The sequence below is a fragment of the Onychomys torridus genome, chromosome 8, assembly GCF_903995425.1.
Source record: "Onychomys torridus chromosome 8, mOncTor1.1, whole genome shotgun sequence".
NCBI lineage: Eukaryota > Metazoa > Chordata > Mammalia > Rodentia > Cricetidae > Onychomys > Onychomys torridus.
The window spans coordinates 82304287-82330125 of record NC_050450.1 but is presented as its reverse complement, the minus strand read 5'-3'; the positions used below and the strand labels follow the sequence as shown (position 1 = coordinate 82330125).

The following is a 25839-nucleotide window of genomic DNA, read 5'->3' as shown; positions in this document are numbered from 1 at the left end:
ATATAAAAAAATTAAAAACTGTAAGTATGTGTTATCAATACACACACATAAAAGCTAAGGTCTGTCCTGGGCATGGTGGCACAAACTTCATTTTCAAACAGTGTTGTTTATTTAGGTTTTTATTCAATTTTTGTTCTCAACATCTTGGTAACATACAACACAATAAACATGCAACAAAAGCCAGGCCTAGTACCTTATGCCTACAAGTCTTGTGCCTACAACCCCGACACTCGGGAGGATGAGATGGAGGGCTGCTTTAGATTCAAGGCTAGCTTGGACACACAGTGAGTTCAAAGAAAGAATTCTTTTATTCACAAAGCAAAAGTTTAAATGAATGATAAGACCAAGTCTATCCTTTTATGATTTTACACCATCATGAGCTATCAAATGGGGATACATGTGTGGGAGAAAATATACTGACCAAAACTGTAACTATAGGACAAATTCCTTACGTTCTGTCACAAACATGAATATGGAACCACAATGCATAATCCATTTTCTGCTAAAATTCCATTTTAGTTTTAATTTCTGCTACAGTATAAAATTATCTCAAAAGCTAATAAAAAAAACCTTGTTACTTTAAAATTTAAGATAATACATTTCCTAAGAGGAATAAGACAGCAGGAATATGGTGTGCCTACTATCGAAATTCAAGCTTGTGAGGACCAAGGAAACAGGAACAATTCCTGAACTTTACCACACACAGAGGAGCACAGGAAAACTCTCAGTAAGAATGCTGGCTCTGTTTAGTTTCCTGCTCTGTATGCTAAGCACATTCCCTGAAGAATGCAGCACACTGACCACTGCCTTTACATACCAGCTCCTGCCAACATGAGCCTCTCAAGGTAGTTCTATAGAAGTATTTTACACCATAATTTTGTAAACGGACTCAACAAAAATTTCTTAAGTAGGTATCAATCCAGTCCTTTTAATTATTTAAAATTGCTTTTCTCAGTTCTAAAAGTCACATTCTGCTAACAATCAACATCCTAGAATACTATTCAAAGGGAACCCTGTTTGGGGAATACACATACACACACACACACACACACACACACACACACACACACACACACACACACACACGAGTGGGCAGTTATAAGCAAATATATTATCCTATTTGCAGACTTTTCATGCTCATTTTTTAACCTTGGTTGGTTACTCATCACAGCATTCTACCCTGCCATTTCCATCCCCATCTTTTTCTCTTCTCCTCCTATCATGCTACCTTTCTTAAACAGGCTATTTTCCTTTTATGAGTCACATGTACTTCTGTTATTAGCTTGAAGCCTGCACCCATGAATTGACAAATCGACCCCGCTCATGTCGCACTGGCTAAGCCCCAGACACCCAAGGCCTGCCGCCATCTCTACTTGGGTCAGCCTTCGTTATTGTTTCAGGAGCTGACTGCCCTGCTCAAAGGATATCTATTCCTTACACTTCTAGAGCTCTGCTATCACCATGGATCTGACTTTGCTTGTTCTGACCTCACTAGTGACTGTAGGCCTGACCTGTGTAGAGCAAGACAGGCAAGATGAAACATTGTTACACTATAGTACTGAGAGTATGACTAACTACCAATGGAGGGATGGACCACCTTTTGTTTGCAAATTCCTCCTTTATTTCTCCAAATGTTATTCAATTAGATGAAAAGGCTCACTTTAGGTATTTGCTTAACATGGATGAGACCTTGAGTTCTCATGATACCCCAGAACCAATGTGGGGCCACATTGGACAGAGGAGATCCTCACTTGAACATTTTCACTCATTCCCATACTTAGCACTTCTATAACACATTAAAAAAAAACAACAAACAAAAAACCAGATTTGCTCATTTGGTTTATTTTTACCAATTTATTTTGATCAATTCACTACAGTAAGAGATTTTGGTCTTGAAAGGGTATGCTTGTGATAGTAACTAAAGCAAGGTAAAACTTGAATGTAGAAAATTCTGGAAGAAATGCAACTGGATGCAGAAACCTAGAGTTTAGGAAAATAGTCATAGCTAGAGATAAACTTGTGAACAGCAATGTTCAGACAACACGTACAGATACGGAACTTGAGCTAACTAGACTAGAAGAAGCAATATTGGCTCTCTAGTATTTAGAGGAGTAAAAGGAAGTGAAACCAACAGGGAAGAGCAAGTGGGAGGTGAGACCATCTTGCCTGAAAGAACCTGAATGCAGCCGGGCGGTGGTGGCGCATGCCTGTAATCCCAGCACTCGGGAGGCTGAGGCAGGTGGATCTCTGTGAGTTAAAGGCCAGCCTGGGCAACAGAGCGAGTCCAGGGCAGGCTCCAAAGCTACAGAGAAACCCTGTCTCAAAAAACCAAAAAAAAAAAAAAAAAAAAAAGAGAGAGAGAGAGAGAGAGGGAGGGGGAGAGGGAGGAGGGAGGGAGGGAGGGAGGGAGAGAGAGAGGGAGACTCTACATCATTAATGGGGAGCCAATGGTCCTGACGAAAAGGTTCAACTACAAAGATATGAGAGGAACAGGATGAAGAGAAATCGCTCCTCATACATTCCCAAGTGTCCCCCAATATAGAGCGATGGTAACACTACAGTGTCTTTCTCACACAACTATTTTTGCATAATATTTCCACTTACTTGTCCACCCCCAGTTATCCAAAAATAAGCATCTTTCACTAAACTATTCTCTGGTTTACCTTGCTTCCTTTCCATTATTTATTTTGATTATCAAATATTAATAATATAAAAGATTCCACTGTAACATTTTCATACTTGTATATATCTTGCATGGATCATGCTTATTAACATGTCCTTTGCTTTCTTTTTCTTTTTTATTAAATCTCTGTGTATGTGTGCATGCATGTACACATACATCAGTCAGAAGATGACTTGCAGGAGGAGTCCATTTCCTCTCTTTGTGCTAGGTGGATCTCAGGTATCTCACACTGTCAGGCTTGGTAGAAGGTGCCTTTACCTGATCTTGCTGACCCTTGCTCTGCTTTTCCTTTGTTTTGTTTTTTTGAGAGCAGGTCTCTCTATGACAGTCCTGCCTGTCCTGGAACTTATTATGTAGACCAGGTGGCCTCAAATACAGCGATCTATCTGCCTCTACCTCCTGAGTGTTAGGATCAAATGCATGAACCACAATGTTGGCTGCTTTTTTTCTTTCTTCTCTCTCTCTCTCTCTCTCTCTCTCTCTCTGTCTCTCTTTGTTTTTAAGTCAGGGTTCTTACTGTATAGCTCTGGCTGGTCTCAAACTCTCTATGACCAGCCTGGGCTTAAGCTTAAGCTTAAGCCTAAGAGATCTGCCTGCCTCTGCCTTCAAAGTTCTGGGATTAAAAGCAAGTGCCACACCCAGTTTTACTTTTTTTTTTTTTTGGAGCTGAGGATAGAACCCAGGGCCTTGCGCTTGCTAGGCAAGCACTCTACCACTAAGCTAAATCCCCAACCCTGCTTTGCTTTCTTAATGGCACATAAAAATATCTGAAATTCTATCATTTACTTACTTGTCTATCACCACAAAAATGTATTAGGAAATACGTTAAAAAAATGCTTGAGCAATTTTTAGGTGCATTACTCTCAGAAACCCTCGTAATTCTTGTTCACTGTTGACATATTTCACACAGTAGGAAATTTTCAATAAACCAAAAAGTTCATAACTTTACCGTCATTGGCAAATCTCCTTTGTAGCATACCTCCAAAGTTTTCTATTGCCTCCTGTTTAAAACTCATGATTTTTCTCACAGAACATTCTCATATATTAATCTTACTTCAAAAAAAGTTGTGCTAGCAAAATGGAAGATTTATAATCATGACCTTCGATTTTTCTTTTCACAATGGAGTCTAAGCATGCCCTTCCTGAGTTCTCAGGAGAAATGAGAGTTGCAGCAACCATGTAAAAAGTTGGAAATAGTTAAGTGGCGCACACCAGCAATATCCAGTGCACAAACATGCATGAAAACACACACACACACACACACACACACAAGTCTGTTCCAATTTCTGCCCCACATGAAAACCAACATGATGCCCAGGACATGTGGTCCATGTAGGGAAATCAAGCCCTGAATCCAGGTCTTAACAAAGTTAAAGAAAGGCTTCTGGTTAATCACAAGGACTTAGGCAAGTAATAATGTGAATTCTAATTAATAGGCATATTTTACAAACTGGACTTTACATTCTACAGTGTACCACCTTGTTCCTGATAACTGTTACCTGCTGAGTCTTTCCACAGATCAAGCACAAACAAAATGGATTTTGTTTTACAAACTCTTTGAAGAGTGATATATCTTTGTATTTCTAGAGTAGACTAAATCCATTATTAATAATTTATAATAGGTTAATAATTTGCCAATATGGTTCTGTCATACCATGTTACTGGATTAAACAAAAGAATTACAATAATGTTCCCTTAGAATTCAGTTTGGATAGTAACTAAAACATAGCTGCCATATGGTATTCATTTTTGATATGCTGTGAAAACACAGGAAGTGAGCAATTGACAGAGAGGTATTTTTGAAGATCTACTAAACCTATAAGTACATTAAAAAAAAAAAAAAAACTTAGTGTGGATACAGAATAAAGAACAAATGTTTCTTAGTGACATTACCATTGACATATTCTGAGCACAAGTAACTTAAAGTATACATGAAGTGGGACAGGCAATATTTACTTTTGAGAGGAGGAAAATGTTCAAATATTTGACTGCCTACTGCTTTAAGTACATATCAAAAATTAATGCAATGGTTCTGAACCATTAGGTAAAAGATCGTTCATATTATCTCAGAAGATTCTAATATCTAGTCCTTGTTTGTTTGTTTGTTTTTTGAGACAGAGTTTCACTGTGTAGTCCTGGCTGTCCAGGAACTCATTCTATATACCAGACTGGCCTCGAACTCACAGAGATCCACTTGCCTCTGCCTTCCAAGTGCTGGTATTAAAGGCATGTGCCACCACTGCCTGGCAGATTCTATCATCTAAACAAATACTTTGGACCTGGAGAGACATCCCATCAGTTAAGAGTACTTGTTGCTTTTTCAGAGGATCCTAGTTTGGTTCTCAACACACATATCCAGGTAGCTTACATCTATAACTTCAGCTACAGGGGATCTGATGCCCTCTCCTGGCCTCCTTGAACACCTGCACACAGGTGGCATATACTCATAAATACACATAAAAATAAAATAGCTCATAAAAGAAAAACAAAAAACAAACAACCAAACCAAAACACCAAACAGCTGGGCAATGGTGGCACATGCTTTTAAGTCCTAAAACTACAGAGGCAGGGGCATGCAAATCTCTTAGTTTGAGGCCAGCCTTGTCTATAGATTGAATTCCAGGACAGCCAGGACTACACAGAGAAACTTTGTCTCGAAAAAACAAAAAACAAAAAACAAAAAACAGAACACAACAACAACAAAAAACAATGTTATAGGGTATGGTGGTGCATGTCTATAATCCTAGCACTCAGAAGGTTGAAGCAGGAGGATTAGAAGTATAATACCAGCCTGAAATACATAATGTGACCCTGTCTCAACAACAACAAAACACATACTGAGTTTCTAAAATCTGCTGAACTTTCCTAAATGCTAAGAATGCAATGGTACATAAATTCTGTCATAGAGAGAAATAAAACAAATAAATAAATGGCTTAGTCTTTTAGAAAACATTAATAGATACTTAGATAATGATAATATTATAGGGAGAAAAAGGAAGAAAGGATATAAAGAGTTGGGGATGTAGCTTAGTTGGCCAAGTGCTTACCTAGCATGTATGAAGCCTTTGTTCAATTCCTACCACCACATTAACCAGGTGTATTGGCACATGCCTACCATAATTATGGCACTTAGGAGGTGGAGTCATGTCAGAAATTCAAGGTAATCCTTGACTACATAGTGAGTTCGAAGATAGCCTGGAATACCTGAAACCATGTTTCTCCAAAAAGGAGGAGGAAGAAGAATTCATTTATATATAAATAAATAGGTAGTCTGTTTAATGACACAATGGATTTTACAATATACCAAGGCTTTTTCTTTTCCCTCTCTCTCTCACTTTGAGACAGGGCCTCAGTAAATGGCTCTTGCTATTCTAAAACTCACTATGGAGACCAGACTGCCCTCAAACTCACAGAGATCTGCCTGCCTCTACTCCAGAGTTCTGGGATTAGATTAAGGGTGTGCCTCTATCATGCTTGATTGGCTTTTGTTTTAATAATCAATAATCCCTTCATAAATATTCTATCTTATAAGATATAAAACATATCTTTAAATTTTTATGTGCTTGTTTCTTAAGGTAAGGTCTATATTGCCTCATGTTGCCCAGGATGAGTCCAAATGACAGCTTTCTCTTTCTCACCCGTTTTCATGATGTTGAGCTAGGAACTTACTCTGTAGCCTAGGTTGTGTTGAACTTGTCATTATGCCTATGCTACACTCAAATTGACTGCAAACTTCCTGCTTCAGCCTTCCAAACAGCTAGAACTATAGATGCATGCAACTATGACTAACTTAAAAACATTGAGTATTATTAATGTATCTCTTCTCAAAGTACACTATTAATTATATTTATCTCTTATATACTAAATTATTCTAGATCAAAATATACTCTCTAAAGAATTAACACCAAGACTTTTTTGTGGTATTGTGTTCCCCACAATATTGTGCACCCTAATAAATTTATCTGGGGTCAGAGCTTAAATCCCAGAAATCCAGCCTTTAATCCCAGGGAGTGATAGCAGAAAGCAGAAAGGTATATAAGGCACAAGGACCAGGAACTAAGTTAGTTAAGCATTTGGTTGGTTCAGCATTTTAGCTGGTTAAGCTTTTAGGCTTTGGAGCAGCAAAGTTCAGCTGAGACCCATTGGGATGAGGACACAGAAGCTTGCAGTCTGAGGAAACAAGACAAGCTGAGGAACTGGTGAGGTGAGGAAACTTTGGCTTGTTCTGTGTCTCTGATCTTCCAGCGTTCACCCCAATAACTGGCCTCAGGTTTGATCTTATTAATAAGACTCCTGTTAAGATTCCTACTACACTATTTGGCTAAACAGGATGCATTTTTATATATCACTTTCATAAAGTAGTTTTAAGGAAGGAAAATGTGTGTGTCTATAAAGTGAAATCATAATTGAGCCTGCTAGACATACTTACAATCTTAGAACTTGGGAGGCTGAGGTAGTAGGACTACCTTGAGTTCAAGGTCAATCTGGCCTTCAAACAAACAGAGGTAACAAAGTGAAGCCCTCCTAAAGTGTGACATTTCCAACAGTGAACCAAGGATTTTAGGTGGCAGTAATTTTCAATTAACTATGAGAGGCTAGAGAGATGGCTCAGTGGTTAAAAACACTTGTTGCTCAAGAAGAGGCTCTGGGTTCCATTCTTAGCACCCACACTGAGTGGCACACAACTATCTGTAACTTTGGTCCCACGGGATTCAGTGCCCTCTCCTAGCCTCTACAGGCATTGAAGCCAAGTGGTACACATATAGACAACAAGCAGATGCATAGATGTGTGTGTGTGTGTGTGTGTGTGTGTGTGTGTGTAAAACACACATATATAACACACACCTATATATACAAATATATAAAACATGTATACAGTGTTTTTTAAAGACAGGATCTCTCTGTGTAGCCCTGGCTTGTCCTGGAACTCTCTCTGTAGACCAGATTGGCCTTGAATTCAGAGATCCAACAACTAAGATTAAAGGTGTGCACCACCACTACCTAAGCTATACATAAAGCTTTGGGTTTAAGTGGGTTTTTTTGTTTATTTGTTTGTTTGTTTTTTTCCAGACAGGGTTTCTTCTCTGTGTAGCTTTGCGCCTTTCCTGGAACTCACTCTGTAACCAGGCTGGCCTCAAACTCACAGAGATCCACCTGCCTCTGCCTCCCGAGTACTGGGATTAAAGGATGTGCCACCACCACCCGGCTGCCATACATATAAAGTATTTAAAAAAAAAAAAAAAAAAGATGCAGGCCTGATGATGGACACTTATAATCTCAGCTACTCTATGACTAAGGCAAGAAGATCATGACAAGTTCAAGTCCAGCTTGAACTACAGTTGCATGAATTCAAAGCTAACCTGAACATTTTAGTAAGATACTGTTACAAAATAAAAAGGAATGTATCTCAGTAATAGAGGGCTTGCTTATCATGCTTGAAACCCAGAGTTGAGGACTGGAGAAATGGCTCAGTAGGCAGAAGTGCTTGCAGCACAAATCTGACTACTTGAATTGTCCTCTGACTTCTACAAATGTCTCTTCACACATGGGTATCCCACCACTAACAGTAATACTAAAAATAAATAAAGTTAGAATCTCTAGATATATGGTCCCAAATATAATAACAACAAGACCCTACACTGATCTCCAGCACCACAAAAACAAAAAAATAAAAAACCAAACACAAACAAAATCCTAATTAGGCCCACAAGTCACTGCACCCTAAATTCTAGATTCATATTACATAGACTAAATATAAAAGAAATTCTTGGTTAGTTTTTATGTCAGCTTGACAAGTTAGAGTCATCACAAAGGAGGGAGCCTAAAATGAGAAAATACTCCATTAAAATTGGGCTGTAAGTGAGTCTGCAGGGCATTTTCTTAATTAGTGATTGATGTTGGACCGCCCAGCCCATTGCAGGTGGGGCCATCCCTGGGCTGGTGGTCCTGGGTTCTATAAGAAAGCAGGCTGAGCAAGTCATGGGGAGCAAGCCAGTAAGCAGCTCCCCTCCATGGCCTCTGAATCAGCTCCTGCCTCCAGGTTCTTGCCCTGATTTTGTTTGATAATGAACAATTATTCATAAGCCAAATAAACTCCCTTCTTCCCCAAGCTGCTTTTTGTCATGGTGTTTCATTACAGCAATAGTAACCCTAACTAAGATAAATATGTAACAGTATTTGATTTTGTTTTCCTATATAACTTAAAATTAACTAGCAAAAAAATACACCCCTGGGAAGAGCTCATCTCAAGTTTTAATAACTTTCAAACTAAAATGTATATAAACTATTATGTTTTTTAAATTTCGATTTTATGTATTTATCTGTATGGGAGGGATGAAGTGTGAACTAGGGCCATGGTGGTTGTGGAGACGTCAGAGGATAATCAGAAGATGGCTCTCTCCTTCTATCACGTGGATCCTGAGAACTGAACTCAGACTATCAGGGTTGGTGGCAAGCACTTTCATCCAGTAAGCTATTTGACCAGTCCTAAACTATTATATTTTAATATCCTTTGGTTTCCTGCTACTTCTATTTGAGTAAGAAAGCTTATAAAATGTAAAGTGATGAAATAAAGCTTACCTTCAGGCTGGTATGAGAACGTGGTTGACTTAATTCCTGAAATTTCCATTGCTCTGATCCTGGGGTCTCGCCTCCTTTCTGAGTATCAGGTGTAAGCAATCCATCTCCAGCAGGTAGTGGGAAAATTCCTAATGATATAGGACGTTCTTTTCTATTTGAAGAGGGAGGGAAAATTAAACATTCATTTGAGTTTTTTATTTCTCATGACTATGAATTAGAAGCCTAGACTGTGAACAGGCTTGTAATCCCAGCTACTTAGAGATGAGGCAGGAGGATCACAAGGTCTAGGGCAAACTGGGTCACAGAAAGCTTAGTCTCGTTAGTTTGCAACCAGCTCTCCTACATAAATATATACCAAAGAGAAAGGACAACCTAAAAAGTTTACATTAGCCCCAGAAATTAAGAAAAGTGACAAGAAACTGTTTGGACGATGTTTTTTGGTTGGCTGGTTTGGGGTTGTTCAGAAACAAGTTCTCAGTACTTAGTGTAGTCTAACCCAGTACTGTAGATCCTCCTGCCTTAAGCCTGCTGTGTTGGGATTACAGGCACACATCAGCACATCTGCCTCTGCCAGGAAGTCAGTGGTGATCTGGTCTGGTGACCACCTGCCGAACTGTACGTTAGCAGTCATGGGGAGCAGGCAAAGGCAACTCCCTAATCCCTGTTCCTAGTCTTCCTGCTTCTTCAAGCTACAGTCATTGGGTGTTTTTAAGGTAGGCTTTTTCTGTCTAGAGGAAAATGAATACTCTTTGAAACAGGGATACTATTCAATAGTAAAAATTGAAAAAAAATTTTTTTTAAATGAAAGTTCTCGTTTTCTACAAATCATGCTATATTAGTTCCTTTAGGTAAAGTACAGAAAAGAGGGTTGGGGATTTAGCTCAGTGGTAGAGCGCTCGCCTAGCAAGCACAAGACCCTGGGTTCGATCCTCAGCTCAAAAAAAAAAAAAAAAAAAAAAAAAAAAGGTACAGAAAAGAAAACTACTGCCAGAAAAAAAGAGCAGCTCTTTTCCAAAAGCCTTTCTTTATTGGCAGTGGTGGTGCACACCTGCAGCCCCCAGCACTCTGGAGGTAGACAGGAAGAAGATCAGGAGTTCAAAGTCACCATTACTACAAAGCAAGAGAGAGGCCAGCCTGTTTTACATTAGACCCTGTCTCAAAAACAAAACAACAACCGGGCTGGAGGGATTACTCAGTGGATAAAGGCAATTTATCCTAGCCTGACAGCCTGAGTTCAGTCTCTAGGACTGACTCCTACAAGTTGCCCTCTGACCTCCACATACAAATAAATAAATGTCATTTTCAAACAAAACAAAACAAACAATAGTCAGATATTTTATAAGTCAAAGACAAAAAGATGAATGTTAATTTTTTCCTAATGGATAATACAGCACATATTACATATTTGTATTTCCAGGCAACAGAGCTTGTTTCTTAGGACTTATTAGCTCTTACTTTAAACTACATCATTTCAGTTTCTTTTGTTCTTAAATCTCAACCCTCTTTCTTATCTTTCTCATTAAATGATAGCAAGTTTTTGTTTTTCTTAACTTGAGAAAATGAAAACTTACCAGCTTGAGGTCTATTCCCAATTTTGGAAAACATATTTTGGGAACAGAAATTCCCAAACTACCCTTTGACTTTCTTTTCTAATGACCCTTCATGCCTTAAGGAAAAATTGAGTGGGGATTGAATCGGTGTGTCTAATATAAAGCTAGGAAGACAGCACAGATTTCATGAGACTCCATCACATGGGTTCTAACAAGTCAAAATACGCCTGGTGGTGGTGGTGCATGCCTTTAATCCCAGCACTTGGGAGGCAGAGCCAGGCGGATCTCTGTGAGTTCAAGGCCAGCCTGGGCTATAGAGCAAGATCCAGGACAGGCACCAAAACTACAGAGAAACCCTGTCTCAGAAAAACAAAAAACAAAAAAGCCAAAAAGTCAAAATACTAGCCATTCATTAGAATTTTCTTCCCATATGAGCTCCTTTTCACACAATATAAACAAAGGTTTTGTGTTTTTTTTGTGTGTGTGTGTGTTTTTTTTTTTTTTTTGGTTTTTCGAGACAGGGTTTCTCTGTGTAGCTTTGCACCTTTCCTGGAACTCCCTTTGGAGATCAGGCTGGCCTGTAACTCACAGAGATCCGCCTGGCTCTGCCTCCTGAGCGTACGCCGCCACCACCCATAAACACAGTTTTAAGCTATTGAAGGACAGAGTCTTCTTTGAACCCAAGTTTTACTTTCCTATTCCATCTATACAATCTAAAACACAAGTAAAATTCCCAGCTCTCTATTTTGCTTTTATCAGTCTTTCAGAGAAATGGATCTCTAGGAAGGGGGCTTTCAGCTATCTGTCAAACAGATCAAAGATGCCAACGGTTTCTCTGCTCTAGCTCAGAAAAACAGTCTCACTATATGCTCCTCTCCATGTCCATCGATTAGATAACTGATGGGGGACACGTGGTTCTATTAGTTTGACTGTATCCTACTCTCAGACAAAACTCTTGCAAGGTAAACACCCGTCTTGAACTTTGTTGGTGTGCATGTTGGTACTGTATGTATTAAACCCTTCAATAAAAGTCACAAAAAAATTAACCAAAGAATGGAGAGCTTGTAGAAAGATAGCAAATGGCAAACTGAAATCCCTAAATTCAAACACCCACTATCACTGTCTAGCCATTTTACTCCGTAACAGAAGAAAAGCTGACAAGTATCCGAATCTTTGTTAAATTCTCTAGCTAGTAGCTTTAGTTCCATTTTTAAGTTGCTTATTTAAATATTAGTTTATATGTATATCTGATTTTGAAAATATTTATTTAAATAGCCTCTTGGCTATCCTCACAACCAAAACAACTGATTAGTAATATCTACCCTACAGATAAAGGGCAAGACAAAAGATCACATGCATTGAACAACTCACCACATGGCAGGTACGGAGCCAGATAATTAATTTACATTACTTGATCTAACCAACCAGGAAACTGGCACTGTTTTTTCAGGTTTCAGAATAGGAAAAATGACGTTCCAAGACTTTATGTAATAGTAACCAGCAGGACTGAGATTAAAACCAGTTCTATTAAAAATGTGAGATACACAAATGATTGTGAAGTTGACTTATATATTTTGCAACTGTAACAAAGTGAAAATAACAGCTCACTTGATTTTTAAATCGAGTCACTGAGGTAAATACTTAAGAGATGAAACCAATTGCCAAAGGCCTAAGGGCTGCAAACAAGGGACAGTGCACCTCCAAGTTTAGCCACTTCATGGCTCTGCCTTCTCCAACAGAAAGAACCTAAGCCTAAGTCAGCCCTTAACATTAGTCTTATATTAATATTATACATACTTTTGTGCCTACTGGTTTTTAATTTCCTTACTTCCTAAGTATACATAGACTCATACACAACTCTTTCGTGTACTAATATATACAGAATAGTCAGATTGTTCCTCACTTTTATACACCAGGAAAGAGCCCAGTAGGAAACAGTAGTCCCAGGACTGAGGGGAGACTGTTCCCGTTAGGGTTCAAGGCCAGCTGAGGCTACATGACCTGTCTCAAAACAAATAAATAAGGAAAGAAAATCAATGATCAAGTAGTTTTAGACCTTATAAGAAATCTAATTTCTGAGCATTAAGACTAATGTGAGCTGGCCTATGAATAAAAAGAACCACACGGAAGGAACTACTTCCATTTTTCTTGCCTAAATCTGATTGAGGATGTAAGTATTTTTATAATCACTTAAACATTAGTGAATTATAGTCTATGAACTTAAAACCATGTACACAGCAGAAATCTGAACAAGTCAGAACTACTTTGAGTTTATGAGTTAGAAAAAAAGAAAGCAAACCACAAACATGTAAGATTTGGAAGATGGTTTGCTCAGGCTGGTCACCACCCCCACAGCAGGCATGGGCATTTGTCACCCAGGAGTACAAAGAAAATAAAAGGCGACATCTGACCAAACAATAGTGAATAGGCTTTGTAAAGCTCTTGGTCTCACAACTTTGATATGCAAATAATGAGGGAGAGGCAAAGGCATTCTATTTTTTCTTAAGAATTTAGATTCTTTTAAGATTAAAATATATTTTATGGTAGCAGAAAATATCATAATATATCCATAAGCTGTTATTAAAAATTATAAAACTGATAAGCAAACCTTTCATCAGACAAAGGATAACTCAAAATAAGCCTATATTCTGTGGCCAACCATTTGCAACACCCACAATAAAAGCTATTTGTCCCTCGATGCTCAGAAGCTAAATCCAGAGCTATACAAACTTAGACCTGGTACTCTGCTCTTGCTCTTCCTTACTCTTCAACATTCCGACCACAGTGACCTTGTATTTGTGTACAAGTGCAACAGAACATCCCTTTCTTTGGTCTATAATTTCCAAACACAAAGCAGGGTTCCATTTAGGAACCTATAAAGTAAGAATAGACATCCTAGCTTGAGGCCTTTTTCCTTTGTCTGAAATCTGCGACAGAAATGGTTACAAAGTAGACCCATGGTGCTAAGAATTAAAAAAAAAAAGAAAGAAAGAAAGAAAGGAAGGAAGGAAGGAAGGAAAAACCAACACCGGCGAAAGAGGAGCTTCCAAGAGAGCCTGGAGTACCTGAGTATCCTTGGTAGATTCTGCGTCAGCGCTGGCACACCGGTAGAAATAGAAAAGTGCACAAGCAGCAAAACAGAGAGAGAAACTAAGATAGCAGAATTAATGACCACCGCCCCGCCAACAAAGCCAAACACAAACAGCAGCATGCATCCAGGATTCATGGCGCTGTGCTGGCATGGTGAAACGTCCGAACCAGGAGGCCTACGCGGGGGCCAAATCGGTATCTTTGTAGTGAGGATCTGTCATTCAGTTGCTGCCACAAAAACAATGCCATCAGCAGCAGCTTTCCACTCCATCCTGCAGCGGCTCCCAAGTGATGACGTCATTCCGCTCTCCCCACCTCATAACCATAGAGCGGCTGCTCCTAGCATTTATGCAGCAACCCAGAGAACAGTCGACCTATTAACTGCGTTCCTCTCCACTAAGAGTCTTGGCTTAGCTCATTGGCTACAATACCTAGAGATCTACATAATTTATTCACACTCCTACATCAAACAGATGGCTGGCTAATCCTTTCAAGCATGCCTCTCGGCAACAAAAAGGACCAATTACATGGGAGAAATGAAAAATTTTCGACATACCCACAAACTGAAAGATTTCAATTCCACTCAGATTTCCCACCAAGTATCAAAAAAAAAAAAAATTAAAAACCTACACTATGTTGCTAATAATTTATAAGGCTCATAATCTAACCTTTTTAATGGTATTTCTATTTTTGCATGCTACTCTTTCCCTTTGCACACCAACCACAGTAGAGATTTTTTTTGGGAGCAGACTAACTATTGTTTTCATACCAAAAAACAGAAAAGACAGAAACAAAAGAAAGATTATTGACTTCACATTTTCTTGGCAAAAATGTATAACAAAGCTTACCTAATTCTACTATGAGCTGTAGCCTCTAGTTGGTCACTCCCTGAGAGCTGGTGAAGTTTGGTTCTTTCTAAGTGTTCCATATAATTATGGATCATCTATTTTAAGAAAGAAAAAATAGATACAAAATTTTAGGCTACCACCTAAAATAAAACACAGAATTATAACAAAGGAAACATTTTTGTACAACTTTCTTATTTACAAGATTACTTGACTTCATGTAAAGGAGTATTAAGTAAGGAAAGCGCTGTAAAGGCAAAGGAATATGCAAATGCTCACATTTAAGATGCTAAGGTCAGTACAAATGGCTTTTGTACAATATGTGATGTTATTAAATGAAATAATATTGGCATGACTAATACAAATTAGTACACAGACATTGGTAGGATGTTATAAGAGACTGCTAGTTAAAAATAATAGCATTTGAGAAATGCAGTCACTTAAAAGGAGAAATAAAGAAATGAATGTTAAACTTGAGAAAAAAAATTCTGTATGTTCATCTTTCCACACTAAAATTACCAGAGTAAAAATAAATTTCAATTTAATTTAATGACAGTATTTCAAATTATTTCTATAGATTCATAGTTGAAAGAATTCAAAGTACTTTCTCCTGTGCTAATTTACTAACATCAGTATTTAATATAAACATCTATGGTAACAGTAACAGATCAATAGAAATAAAAATACTTTGATTCTGAGTCTGTTGTCCTCTTATGTCTACATATCACTCACACACACACACACACATATATATAGAGAGAGAGAATTTAAAAAATATTAAAAAAAAAAACAAACACTAGTTCAGGAGCTGAAGAGGCTGAATAACCTTCACGGGAACTCACAGACACCTGGTCTATATACATACACATACAAATAAAAAGAAAACTTAAAAAAAAAAAAAAAGAAAGAAAGAAAGGCTAGTCTAAATGAGAAATGTTAACAGTAAAGAAATATAAATATAGAATCCCAAGGCTATTTACATGTTTTATTTTAAACGTATTAGTTTTCTCTTCCATACCATTTTAAGAAGAATTTTTCATAAAATTTTTTGGTTATATCAGCAAATCAGAAATAAAGAGCTGCTTTCTTGTATCAAGAAGAAACTTCAAGAAAAAAATTAAACTGAGACTAATATAGCAAAAGGAATGTTGGGCCTAATATATGTAAATAAAATTGTCAAAAGGTTTAAGAAAGCCTCGGTTGAGTTCTTACACCTGGACAGTAATCAGAGGTAATTTGTTCAAATGGGAGAATGCAAAGAAAACAGAAACTTCCTCCAGGTTGCTTTTATAGTAATTAGTCTATTCAATAATATATAATAATCAAAATATAAAGACAGAATCAATTTTACATCGAAATATCTTATTATAGATTGATTCCCTATTATCTTAACTATTTACAATTTAGAAACTGCTACATGTGAAAACTTCAAATAACTGATTCTAGAGATAATTCCCTGGTATTCCCAACCAGTCCAATATGAAGATAAGAGATGAAACTAAAAACAAAACAGCCGCCATCACAGTGAATGCCAACCATTTTAACCATTTTTAATTTAATACTCACAACATCACAATTTTATAGATAAACCCTAGGTACAGTATAAAATAACTTGCTTAAATTAAGCATCTAGCTAACAGCAAACGGTTTTCTGTCATTGGCTTTAAAGCTGGGACTCAAATCTGTTTGCTGCAGCTACTTAAGTAGTTCAACACTTCAGGGCCCAGGTGGCATCTGCCCTTTTAGTTGACTCTCCAGGCAAGCAAGGAGCTCATTGTCCTTCCTTCCTCACACCCACAAGAAAATCTCATGCCCTAAAGCATTTCTGTATATTTAAAACAAGGTATATTTCACAAACAAAAGAAAAAAATTATACTGCACATAAAATTTTAATAATGATTTACAGTATGGGTATGATTTTAAAGGGGGGTGATAGGGGGAGGGGTGAGGCCAGTACTTCAGATAGAAAAGAAATTCAAGAGTAGAATAGGGCATTTTTTTAGACAAGGTACAATTGAGTCTTCCAGTTTTAGCCCTCTTTCATCTCAGATATACTATCAATGATCTCAGTATGCAAATTAATTTGCATAACTAGAGGTCAATTCTGTAGCAGCTACAGTCAAGCAGGATTCCAATTATACTGTCTGAAAAATTCTTGTTTGAGATAGGTAATCACTGTCCTTCACTGAGATGTCCCCACAGCAAAGGTGGACCCAGTGCTGACAGAACCAAAAAGCAAAGCAATGGTGAAGTTTCCGGAGCATGGAGTCTCACCTTGATCTTTCTACATGCAGTCCTCAAAGCTATTACCTTAAAATAACTGAGATTCTATGAGACACAGAGGCTCAGAAAGGCATGTACAACATTCAGCCTGTGGAACCTACAAATCAAGTTAGGTGTGGTGGCATATATCTTAATGTTAGCACTTGGAAATGGATGCAGAATAATAAGTAGTTTAAAGGTCCATCCTCAGCTACTTAGCAAATTTGAGGTCAGTCTGAACTACATGATACGGCCGTGTCTTACACCAACAACAAAGGAAGTTGGAGAGATGGCTCAGTGGTTAAGAGCACTGGCTACTCTTCCAAGAAGACCTCAGTTTGGTTCCCAGCACCTACATGGCAAATCCAGGTGATCTGACACCATTAATTTTATGATAGTCTAGTTAAAAAGCTGGACTGGGGGTTGGGGATTTAGCTCAGCGGTAGGTAGTGTGCCTGCCTAGCAAGCCCAAGGCCCTGGGTTCAATCCTCAGCTCAAAAAAAAAAAAAAAAAAAGAAAAGAAAGAAAGAAAGAAAAGCAAAGAAAAGCTGGACTGACCTAGAACTTGAACTCACTACTCTAGGTTAGTCCCTCAATCTCTGAAGTGCATAGGATACCACATGTAGCAAGGTATGCATTCTTTTTTTTCATTCTTTTAAGTAAAACCAGTAATGCACACAAATTTATTATTTGATTAGAGAATGGTTATTCACATTTTCAAACAGAGCCAGAATAAATTCCCCACTGTTAGAAGTAAACAATGTGCTTGGACAAAGCACTATTCAAATAATTTTGTGTCTTTGAAAAATGTTACCTTCTTTGGAAGTAACAATAAATAGTGTCCCTTTCTCTGGAGACTTCCAGAGTCAACCTCTAAAAGGTACCCTAAGGGATTACAGACCTATTTCTTCTTGCTAATTGAACAGACTCTATAGAATAGATGGATAAACAGAAAATTTTAGGCTATAGTGAGCAGACTCACATTTCAAAGCAGCCTTATCTGTGTTATATAAGCCTACTTTGAGGCAAATAAAACAAAGTCTATCAGGGCAGAAGATAGAACCTCTTGTAACTTAAGGAGGGGATCCTATAAACGAGCTGTCAGTCAGCAAGAGAGTTGCCTGATGACTGGACAGACCCAGATCTCTGACTTGGTAACCAAGCTTTTTCTTGAGACTATTTTTCTTCCAATAGTATACATCTCTGAAGAAATGGAAGCAGACAGAAAAATTATACATTTCAATGGAAGTTGATGGCAGGCTTTCTATAGAAATGTCTCTTCGTTTTTATTAAATAAATATAAGGAAAATGAAATTTTATCTTATATTTGTTCTTTCAAGAATGTATATATTTAAAATGAATATAAATAATCTAAATATACTTTAATACTATGTCACAATTTAATAATCTCCAATTACTATAAAAGTTAGAACTTCATTTAAAAACATCACTCGGGGTTGGGGATTTAGCTCAGTTGTAGAGCGCTTGGGCCCTGGGTTCGGTCTTCAGCTCTGAAGGAGGGGGGGGGAATCACTCATTACTATATTACTATTTTTTTCCCCCTTGGTTTTTTTTTTTTTTTTTTTTTTTGAGACAAGATTTTTCTGTGTAATTTTGGTGCCTGTTTTGGATCTCACTCTGTAGACCAGGCTGGCCTCAAACTCACAGAGATCCACCTACCTCTGCCTCGAGTTCTGGGATTAAAAGCATACGCTACCACTGCCCAGCCACTTATTACTTTTGACAATTAAACATTCTTCTCTAAATATATTTTAAATTATCATCACTGATAAGCAATACAAGTAAATACTACATACAGGACCTTATTTACTCCAGGTACTGAAATGAATAGTGTAAATGTATCAACCATAGGCTGTAACAATTAAGGTTTTTGTTTTGTTTTGTTTTGTTTTGTTTTTTGGTTTTTCAAGACAGGGTTTCTCTGTGTAGCTTTGCGCCTTTCCTGGAACTCACTTGGTAGCCTAGGCTGGCCTCGAACTCACAGAGATCCGCCTGGCTCTGCCTCCCAAGTGCTGGGATTAAAGGCGTGCGCCACCACTGCCTGGTAACAATTAAGTTTTTTAAAATACCCTTATGATGTATTATTAAAACACATTGTTGTTTTGTTTTGTTTTCCTGGTTTTTCAAGTAGGGTTTCTCTATGTAGCCTTGGCTGTCCTCTAACTAAGAGATCCAACTGCCTCTGCTTCCCAAGTGTTGGAATTAAAGGTGTGTGCCACCACCCCAGTTAGCATGGGTGGTTTTTTAAAAGAATACTTTTTTGATTAATTTGTTTTTATTTATGTGCACTGGTGTTTTTCCTGCAGGTATGTCTGTGTTGTCATCGGACCCCCTGAAACAGGAGTTACAGACAGTTGGGAGCTGCCATGTGGGGGCTGGGAATTGGACCCTCTGGAAGAGCAGCCAGTGCTCCTAACCACTAAGTCACCCCTCCAGCCCCAAAACAGGAGGTATTTTCACTATACTTACACAGCCTAATCCCATGTTCCCAGGGCTCTCTGACCCTTTGTAGTCAATCTTTTCCTTCTACTGCTCGGTATCAATTCTGTGAAGTTTGTGTTCCAGGTAGTAATAATTAATCCCAATCCCAGGAGTGGGAAAGAAATTCTGCACTATTCAAAAGCAAGTGAAATTGAGTGTAATGTGATTTTATGGTGCTTAAAGCAGCAACATTGGTCTCTACCATAGACAGAATGGTTACACAAGCAATGGAAGAAAATAGGAACTGAAGTCGATTAACAGGGCTGTGGGGATCTCTCAATAATGTTGCTCAGTATGAGCAAGGCCCTGGGCTCAATCACCATCACCTAAATAAAGAGGTAGATAAAAACTAGAATCAAGTCAGGTAGTGTTGGCACAAATCTTTTTTCCTGTTTTTTTTTTTTTTTTTTTTTTTTGAGCTGAGGATCGAACCCAGGGCCTTGCGCTTGCTAGGCAAGCGCTCTACCACTGAGCTAAATCCCCAACCCTGGCACAAATCTTTAATGCTAGCACTCAGGAAGCAGAGGCAGGGGGATCTCTGAGTTCAAGGACAGCCTGGCCTACAGAGCAAGCTCTAGGACAGCCAGGGAGAAACCTTTGTGTGGTGGTGGGTGGGGGAGATATGTACGATGACAAAACCATAACAAAAATAACCTAGAATCATATATAACATAAGACAGAGTTAGTGAAGGGAAAATGGACAGGAGCGGTGGCACACACCTTTAATCCCTGCATTGGAGTCAGGGGCAGGTCCTTGTGAGCTCAAGGCCAGCCTGGTTTACATAGTGTATTTCAGGCAAGCCAGGGCTACAGAAAGGAGACACAGAAAGAGGAGGGGAGGGGAGGGAGGGACAGAAGAGAGGAGAGGGTTGTAAAATTCATTTAGGTATGTGAATTCCAGACTGAAACACACAATCATCACACATTTACAAGACAGAAATAAATACAACACATTAAAAATTGACAAGCTCTTAAAAACACGGGGATTATGTGCTGCAAATACTAATTTAAAATACTAAAGGAAGTGCACTCCTTTAATCCCAGCACTCTGGAGACAGAGGCAGGTGAATCTCTGAGTTTGAGGCCAGCTTGGTCTACAGAAGTGAGTTCTAAGGCAGCCTGTCTCAGAAGCCTCGTTTCAAAATAAAAAAATTAAATAAAATAAAACAAACTAAAGGAGGCTGGCTCAGCAGTTAAAAAGTCCTGGATGTTTTTCCAGATGACCTAGGTTCAGTTACCACCATCTACATGGCAGCTAACAACCATATGTAACTCAGTTCCAGTGGATCTTATGCTCTCTTCTGGCCTCTGAAGGCACTGTACTCAAATTAGAAACCCTTTAAACACATTTCAATATATTATAAATTTTATATAAATCCTTTACAACTAGATTATTTGAATGTAAAGATCGATACCAATATTTTACCAATGCAGCATTTTCCAAACTGGTAGCAAATCAATTTTCTCAGCATCATGTAAACTTTTTACTATATGCACAAAGGTTTTGCTGGCCAACCAAGGAAATATCTTAAATAACTAAAATATTCTGTGGCATATACATTTCCTATATGGAAATTTAATTCTGGATTTAAAAAGAATAAAAGTCAACTTTGGTAAGTGCCACATGTCATCTAGTATTTTCTGGCAATGATGTCTAGGAATTATTCTAATTTTCAAAGGAAAACTCAGACATATACAGTCCATTTCTGTGCTCCACTATTAGCATAGTGAGAATACCCAACACCCACCTCAGTATGTCTCTGATGCAGTGCATTATATTCCTTCTTCAGCTCTGCTTCTCTTTCTTCAAGTCTGCTAACTGCAATCAAGATACATGTACTTAATCAAAACAAATATAGGAAATTCACCTTTAAAAGTCTGTCTTTAAAACGTAAGCCTTAGCAACTTTACAGCCCAGTACTCCATGTGAAATTCTGCACAAAGTGACCTCATTTCATCGTTCTCAAACATCATCTTCAGAGAAAAATGTAAAATACCAGCTTGGTTCTCTAACCATACATGTCTATCAGATCATCCTTTGTATACACTAGAGAATTAAAAAGCAAATATCACACAAGTCTTAACCTTGTGTCAGATCCCAGATGGTTGATTTCAACTATTTTCGAGTATTAAGCTCTTTGTTCAATACTAGCTGGATGACAACACCTCACTGTAAATATTCTCTGCTTTGAGTCTTCTTGATTCAGGGACTCATCTTCTTTTATTTAGCTCCCTCTGCTGGTAGATTTTGTGAAGTGCACTGATGTGGAGCAGGCTCACCAAATGCTTTATCAAAACAAAAAGGAAAAAGTTTAGATTCTGAGACACAAAATATCAGGATAGGTTTTAAGGGCGACCGATAGCAAATGGGGTGATTCAGAGCAGAGGAGTTCCGGGAAGCCCATGAAGAAATGGACAATGCTGGGCTGACCTTTAATGGACAAGCTCTAGATTACACTGCTGCGCGAGTAACCACGAGGCAGAGGCAGACTGGGCACTGAAGATGCCCACCATGGCTAAGGGCAGCAGAACATTAGTGGCATTGTCGAGACTCAATTAAGTCTGCTGGAAAGGCATGATTAATTGGAAATGTTCTCTTGTGTGAGGGTCAACGATGAGCTGCAAATGAAAGAGGCTCTGGTAAAGTGCAGCTTGTGCCTAAGAACTGCAGGCACAACCACCATGACCTCTACTTCAAAAGCACATAGACACTTCCATATGCCCCTGTTTACATGTGAACCCCCAAATCAAACAGTAATGTGCTGCCCAGTTTGGGGTTTCTATACATTTGCCTGCCAGAATTTGGTGGAATGTCTTCAAAATGAGTCATTATTTAGAACTCCAGCTCTTCCTGTTGTAACATTTTTGTAACTCAAGCCTGTGTCTCTGGCTCAGTGAATCACATCATGTTCCACAGCACTTGTGGATTGCACCTTCTTACAACAGCAAGTAATGAGCACATCTCCTGTTCGCTCTATGCTGTGGCCCAAAGTCATAAGCCATTAATAATATAGATGCACTAGAGTAACACAAGGGATATTGAAACCTGACATTTGTGGTACTGCTCATTTAAAACAAAATGCCAAAACAAAACCCAAGAAATCCATCCAAATTGTGGATATTTAAATAGTAATAATTTCAAAGTAAAAATTTTTGAAGGATTATTGGGAAAAAAGTATAAGGCCATTTATTTATTTGATGGAGAACACTCAGCAGTTAAAAGCACTTGCTGCTCTTGCCGAGGACCCAGGTTCAGTTCCCAGCACCCATGCCTGGCACTAAGTCCAGCTACAGGGGATCTGATGCCCTGATGGCCTTCAAAGGAATTTGCATGCATGGGACGAACTCAGGAGCGCGCGCGCACACACACGCACACACACGCACACACACACACACACACACACACACACACACACACACAAACACATATAAATTTTTAAAAAATTAAATTTTTAAAGAGGTGTTAAGCATGGGCGGCGGTGGCCCACGTCTTTAATCCCAGCACTTGGGAGGCAGAGCCAAGTGGATCTCTGTGAGTTCAAGGTCAGCATGATCTACACAGCGGGATCCAGGACAGGCACCAAAACTACACAGAGAAACCCTGTCTCAAAAAACCAAAAACAGAAGAAAAAAAAAAAAGAAAAAAGAAGAAAAAAAGGGTGTTAAACATTGCCTACTACTTATTAATTAAGCTTATTTAAAAGTTAGGGAAATCTCAAGACTACCAGACAAAACAATAATTTTTATTTAATTACTCATCTGTGTCAATCCATATTTTCTTCTATATTTCTTTTTTTCTTTCTTTTTTTTTTTTTAAGATTTATTTATTTATTATGTATACAGAAGAGGGCGCCAGATCTCATTACAGATGGTTGTGAGCCACCATGTGGTTGCTGGGAATTGAACTCAGGACCTCTGGAAGAGCAGTCTGTGCTCTTAACCTCTGAGCCATCTCTCCAGCCCCCTTTTATATTTCTTATTACATTTATTTATCTGCTGTGTGTAGTGGAAGGGGTGGCATGTATGCCAGAGGGCAACCTGATGCAATTGGTTCTCTCCTTCCACCACGTGAGTTCTGTGGAATTCAACTCAACTCAGGCTTGGTATGCAAGTGCCTTTACCAACTAAGCCATCTTACAAGCCCTGTTAGTCAATAGATGGAGCTCATTCACAGACTTCAATTTCAAATGTTTGAGAATAGAGTCCCATTATTCTATCAACCCACTTGAAATAAATTAAAAACTGGACATGAACAGATTTTACTCTCCTATTATGATGGAAGCATCATTATTACATTGAATTTAGCGAGGATACTATGGTGATATAGCTAACTTACTAAAGGTCACAAAGGTGATTCTTTCCTAATGGAAGGGTCTGGGTGCCATGCTAAACTGCCTCTCAAGAAATGCTACTTTTAGACAGGCATGTTAGATCACACCTAAAATCCCACCAGCATTTGGGAGGTGAGGCAGGACATGTATTGTGAGGTTGACATCAACCTGGGTTACAGTGAATTCCAGGCCAACCTGGACTATAAATCCAGTCTCCAAAAAAGTAAAAGAGAAATACTCCTTTTAATCTAATTGTATGATGGAACCTAGTTTTAAAATTTCCCAGCCGGGCGGTGGTGGCGCACACCTGTAATCCCAGCACTCGGGAGGTAGAGGAGGTGGATCTCTGTGAGTTCAAGGCCAGCCTGGTCTACAGAGCTAGTCCAGAACAGGCTCCAAAACTACAGAGAAACCCTGTCTCAAAAAAACAAAACAAAAACAAACAAACAAACAAACTAACTAACAAAAAGAATGAAAAAGAAAGAAAGAAAAGCACTCACTGCTCTTGTAAAGGACCCAGGTTCAATCCCCAGCACCCATATGGTGGCTCACAACCTATATTCAGTTCCTGGGGATCCAACACCCTCTCCTGGCCTCCACAGGCACCAGGTACATGCATAGTACACAGACTCACAATGCAGGCAAGACATTCATACAAAGGAAATAAAAATAATTTTGAAGCACCAAGTGCTTGCTAAAAATGGGAACAAACAACTTTCATACATTGCTGATAGAGTATAATGCTACAATCAATTTGAAATCAAGTCAGGTGGTGGTGGCACATACTTTTAATCCCAGCACTTGGGAGGCAGAGGCAGGTGGATCTCTGTGAGTTTGAGGCCAGCCTGGTCTACAAAGCCAGTTATAAGACAGAAAAACCCTGTCCCGGAAAAAAAAAAAATCAATTTATAAATAGTTTGGCAAGAATTCATAAGGCTGAATGAATGTTCTCCAACCCTATGACAAAATATTTTACTGCTAAGAAATATATCTTTATAATTTGGATATGAAATGTAGACTCTTTGGGAGAAGTGACTGATCAAACCTCATCCACAGAACCTACAAAACCTCCACCCTGGTCCAGCCAAAGCAATGAGACCAGTCAAACTGGACTCAAACCTCTGAAATGATGGTATAACATAGACCTTTCCTCCACTGAACTGTTTTCATTGGGTATTTTTGTCACAGTGATGAAAAGTTTACTACCACACACCCAGAGGCACTGAAAGTGGTGTTCAATCGTCCAAAGCTGAAAAGAACCCACTTGTCAACCAATAACCAAGTGGAGAAAATATTCAAATACAGGAATACTATATAAGAATGAATAAATTATTTTCAAATTCATCATGGACAAATGCCACAAATGTGATAGCAAGAAAAAGCAGAAATTAAAAAATACAAAAATAACAGAGTGTTAAAAGAAATTACAGTGTTTACCTTTGGGATGGATTTAGTTGCCTATTAACCATCCTACTCCAGTTCAAATACAATGTGCATCTGTTCACCTAGGAACTCCTTTAGCTCGAATATTCATTTAGCTTGTCCTCTAGCAATTCCTATGTGTTATGCATAGAGCACAAAACTTAAACAGACTATCTAGAACCACTACAGTTGTGCTCTTCCAACTGCAGAATTTAAAAGAGAATGCAAGCATGCTACCATAGTGAAGAAGTATTGAAAAAAAAAAATGAAAAGGAAAAAAGGATGGGTATGCGAAGATAAACCAGAATTATTCTTTTGAAGGTTATGTTGTATGTAATTTTACTATGTTCAAGTAAAATTCCTTTTTGATTAGACAGAAAAGGGGAATAAAAAGGGGGAAATGCTGGGGGATGTCTTTCTGTATGCCGTGAGTATGTGTTGCTCTGTTTGGTTGATAAATAAAGCTGTGTTGGCCTATGGCAGGGCAGCTTAAAGGCAGGCGGGAAATCCAAGAAGAGAGACAGGAAAGAGAAAGGCAGAGTCTGGCCTGCCACCCAAGGAACAACATGATAGCA

At 38.5% G+C, this 25839-nt stretch overlaps 1 protein-coding gene across 16 annotated transcripts in view; it reads right to left on the bottom strand.

The window, feature by feature from the left end:
* Spag9 (sperm associated antigen 9) overlaps positions 1 to 25839 on the bottom strand; it is a 130721-nt gene that overhangs the window by 63229 nt on the left and 41653 nt on the right. For 11 of the 16 annotated variants that reach the window (XM_036197728.1, XM_036197735.1, XM_036197733.1 and 8 more), the window contains 3 exons: positions 21260 to 21330; positions 14751 to 14845; positions 9263 to 9413 (listed from right to left, as the gene is read on the bottom strand). In XM_036197728.1, coding sequence (XP_036053621.1) covers positions 9263 to 9413; positions 14751 to 14845; positions 21260 to 21330 — 317 coding nt within the window. Of the gene's footprint in view, positions 1 to 9262; positions 9414 to 13877; positions 14285 to 14750; positions 14846 to 21259; positions 21331 to 25839 lie in introns of those variants that run through there. The other 5 variants (XM_036197741.1, XM_036197745.1, XM_036197744.1 and 2 more) reach the window with 2 other exon arrangements.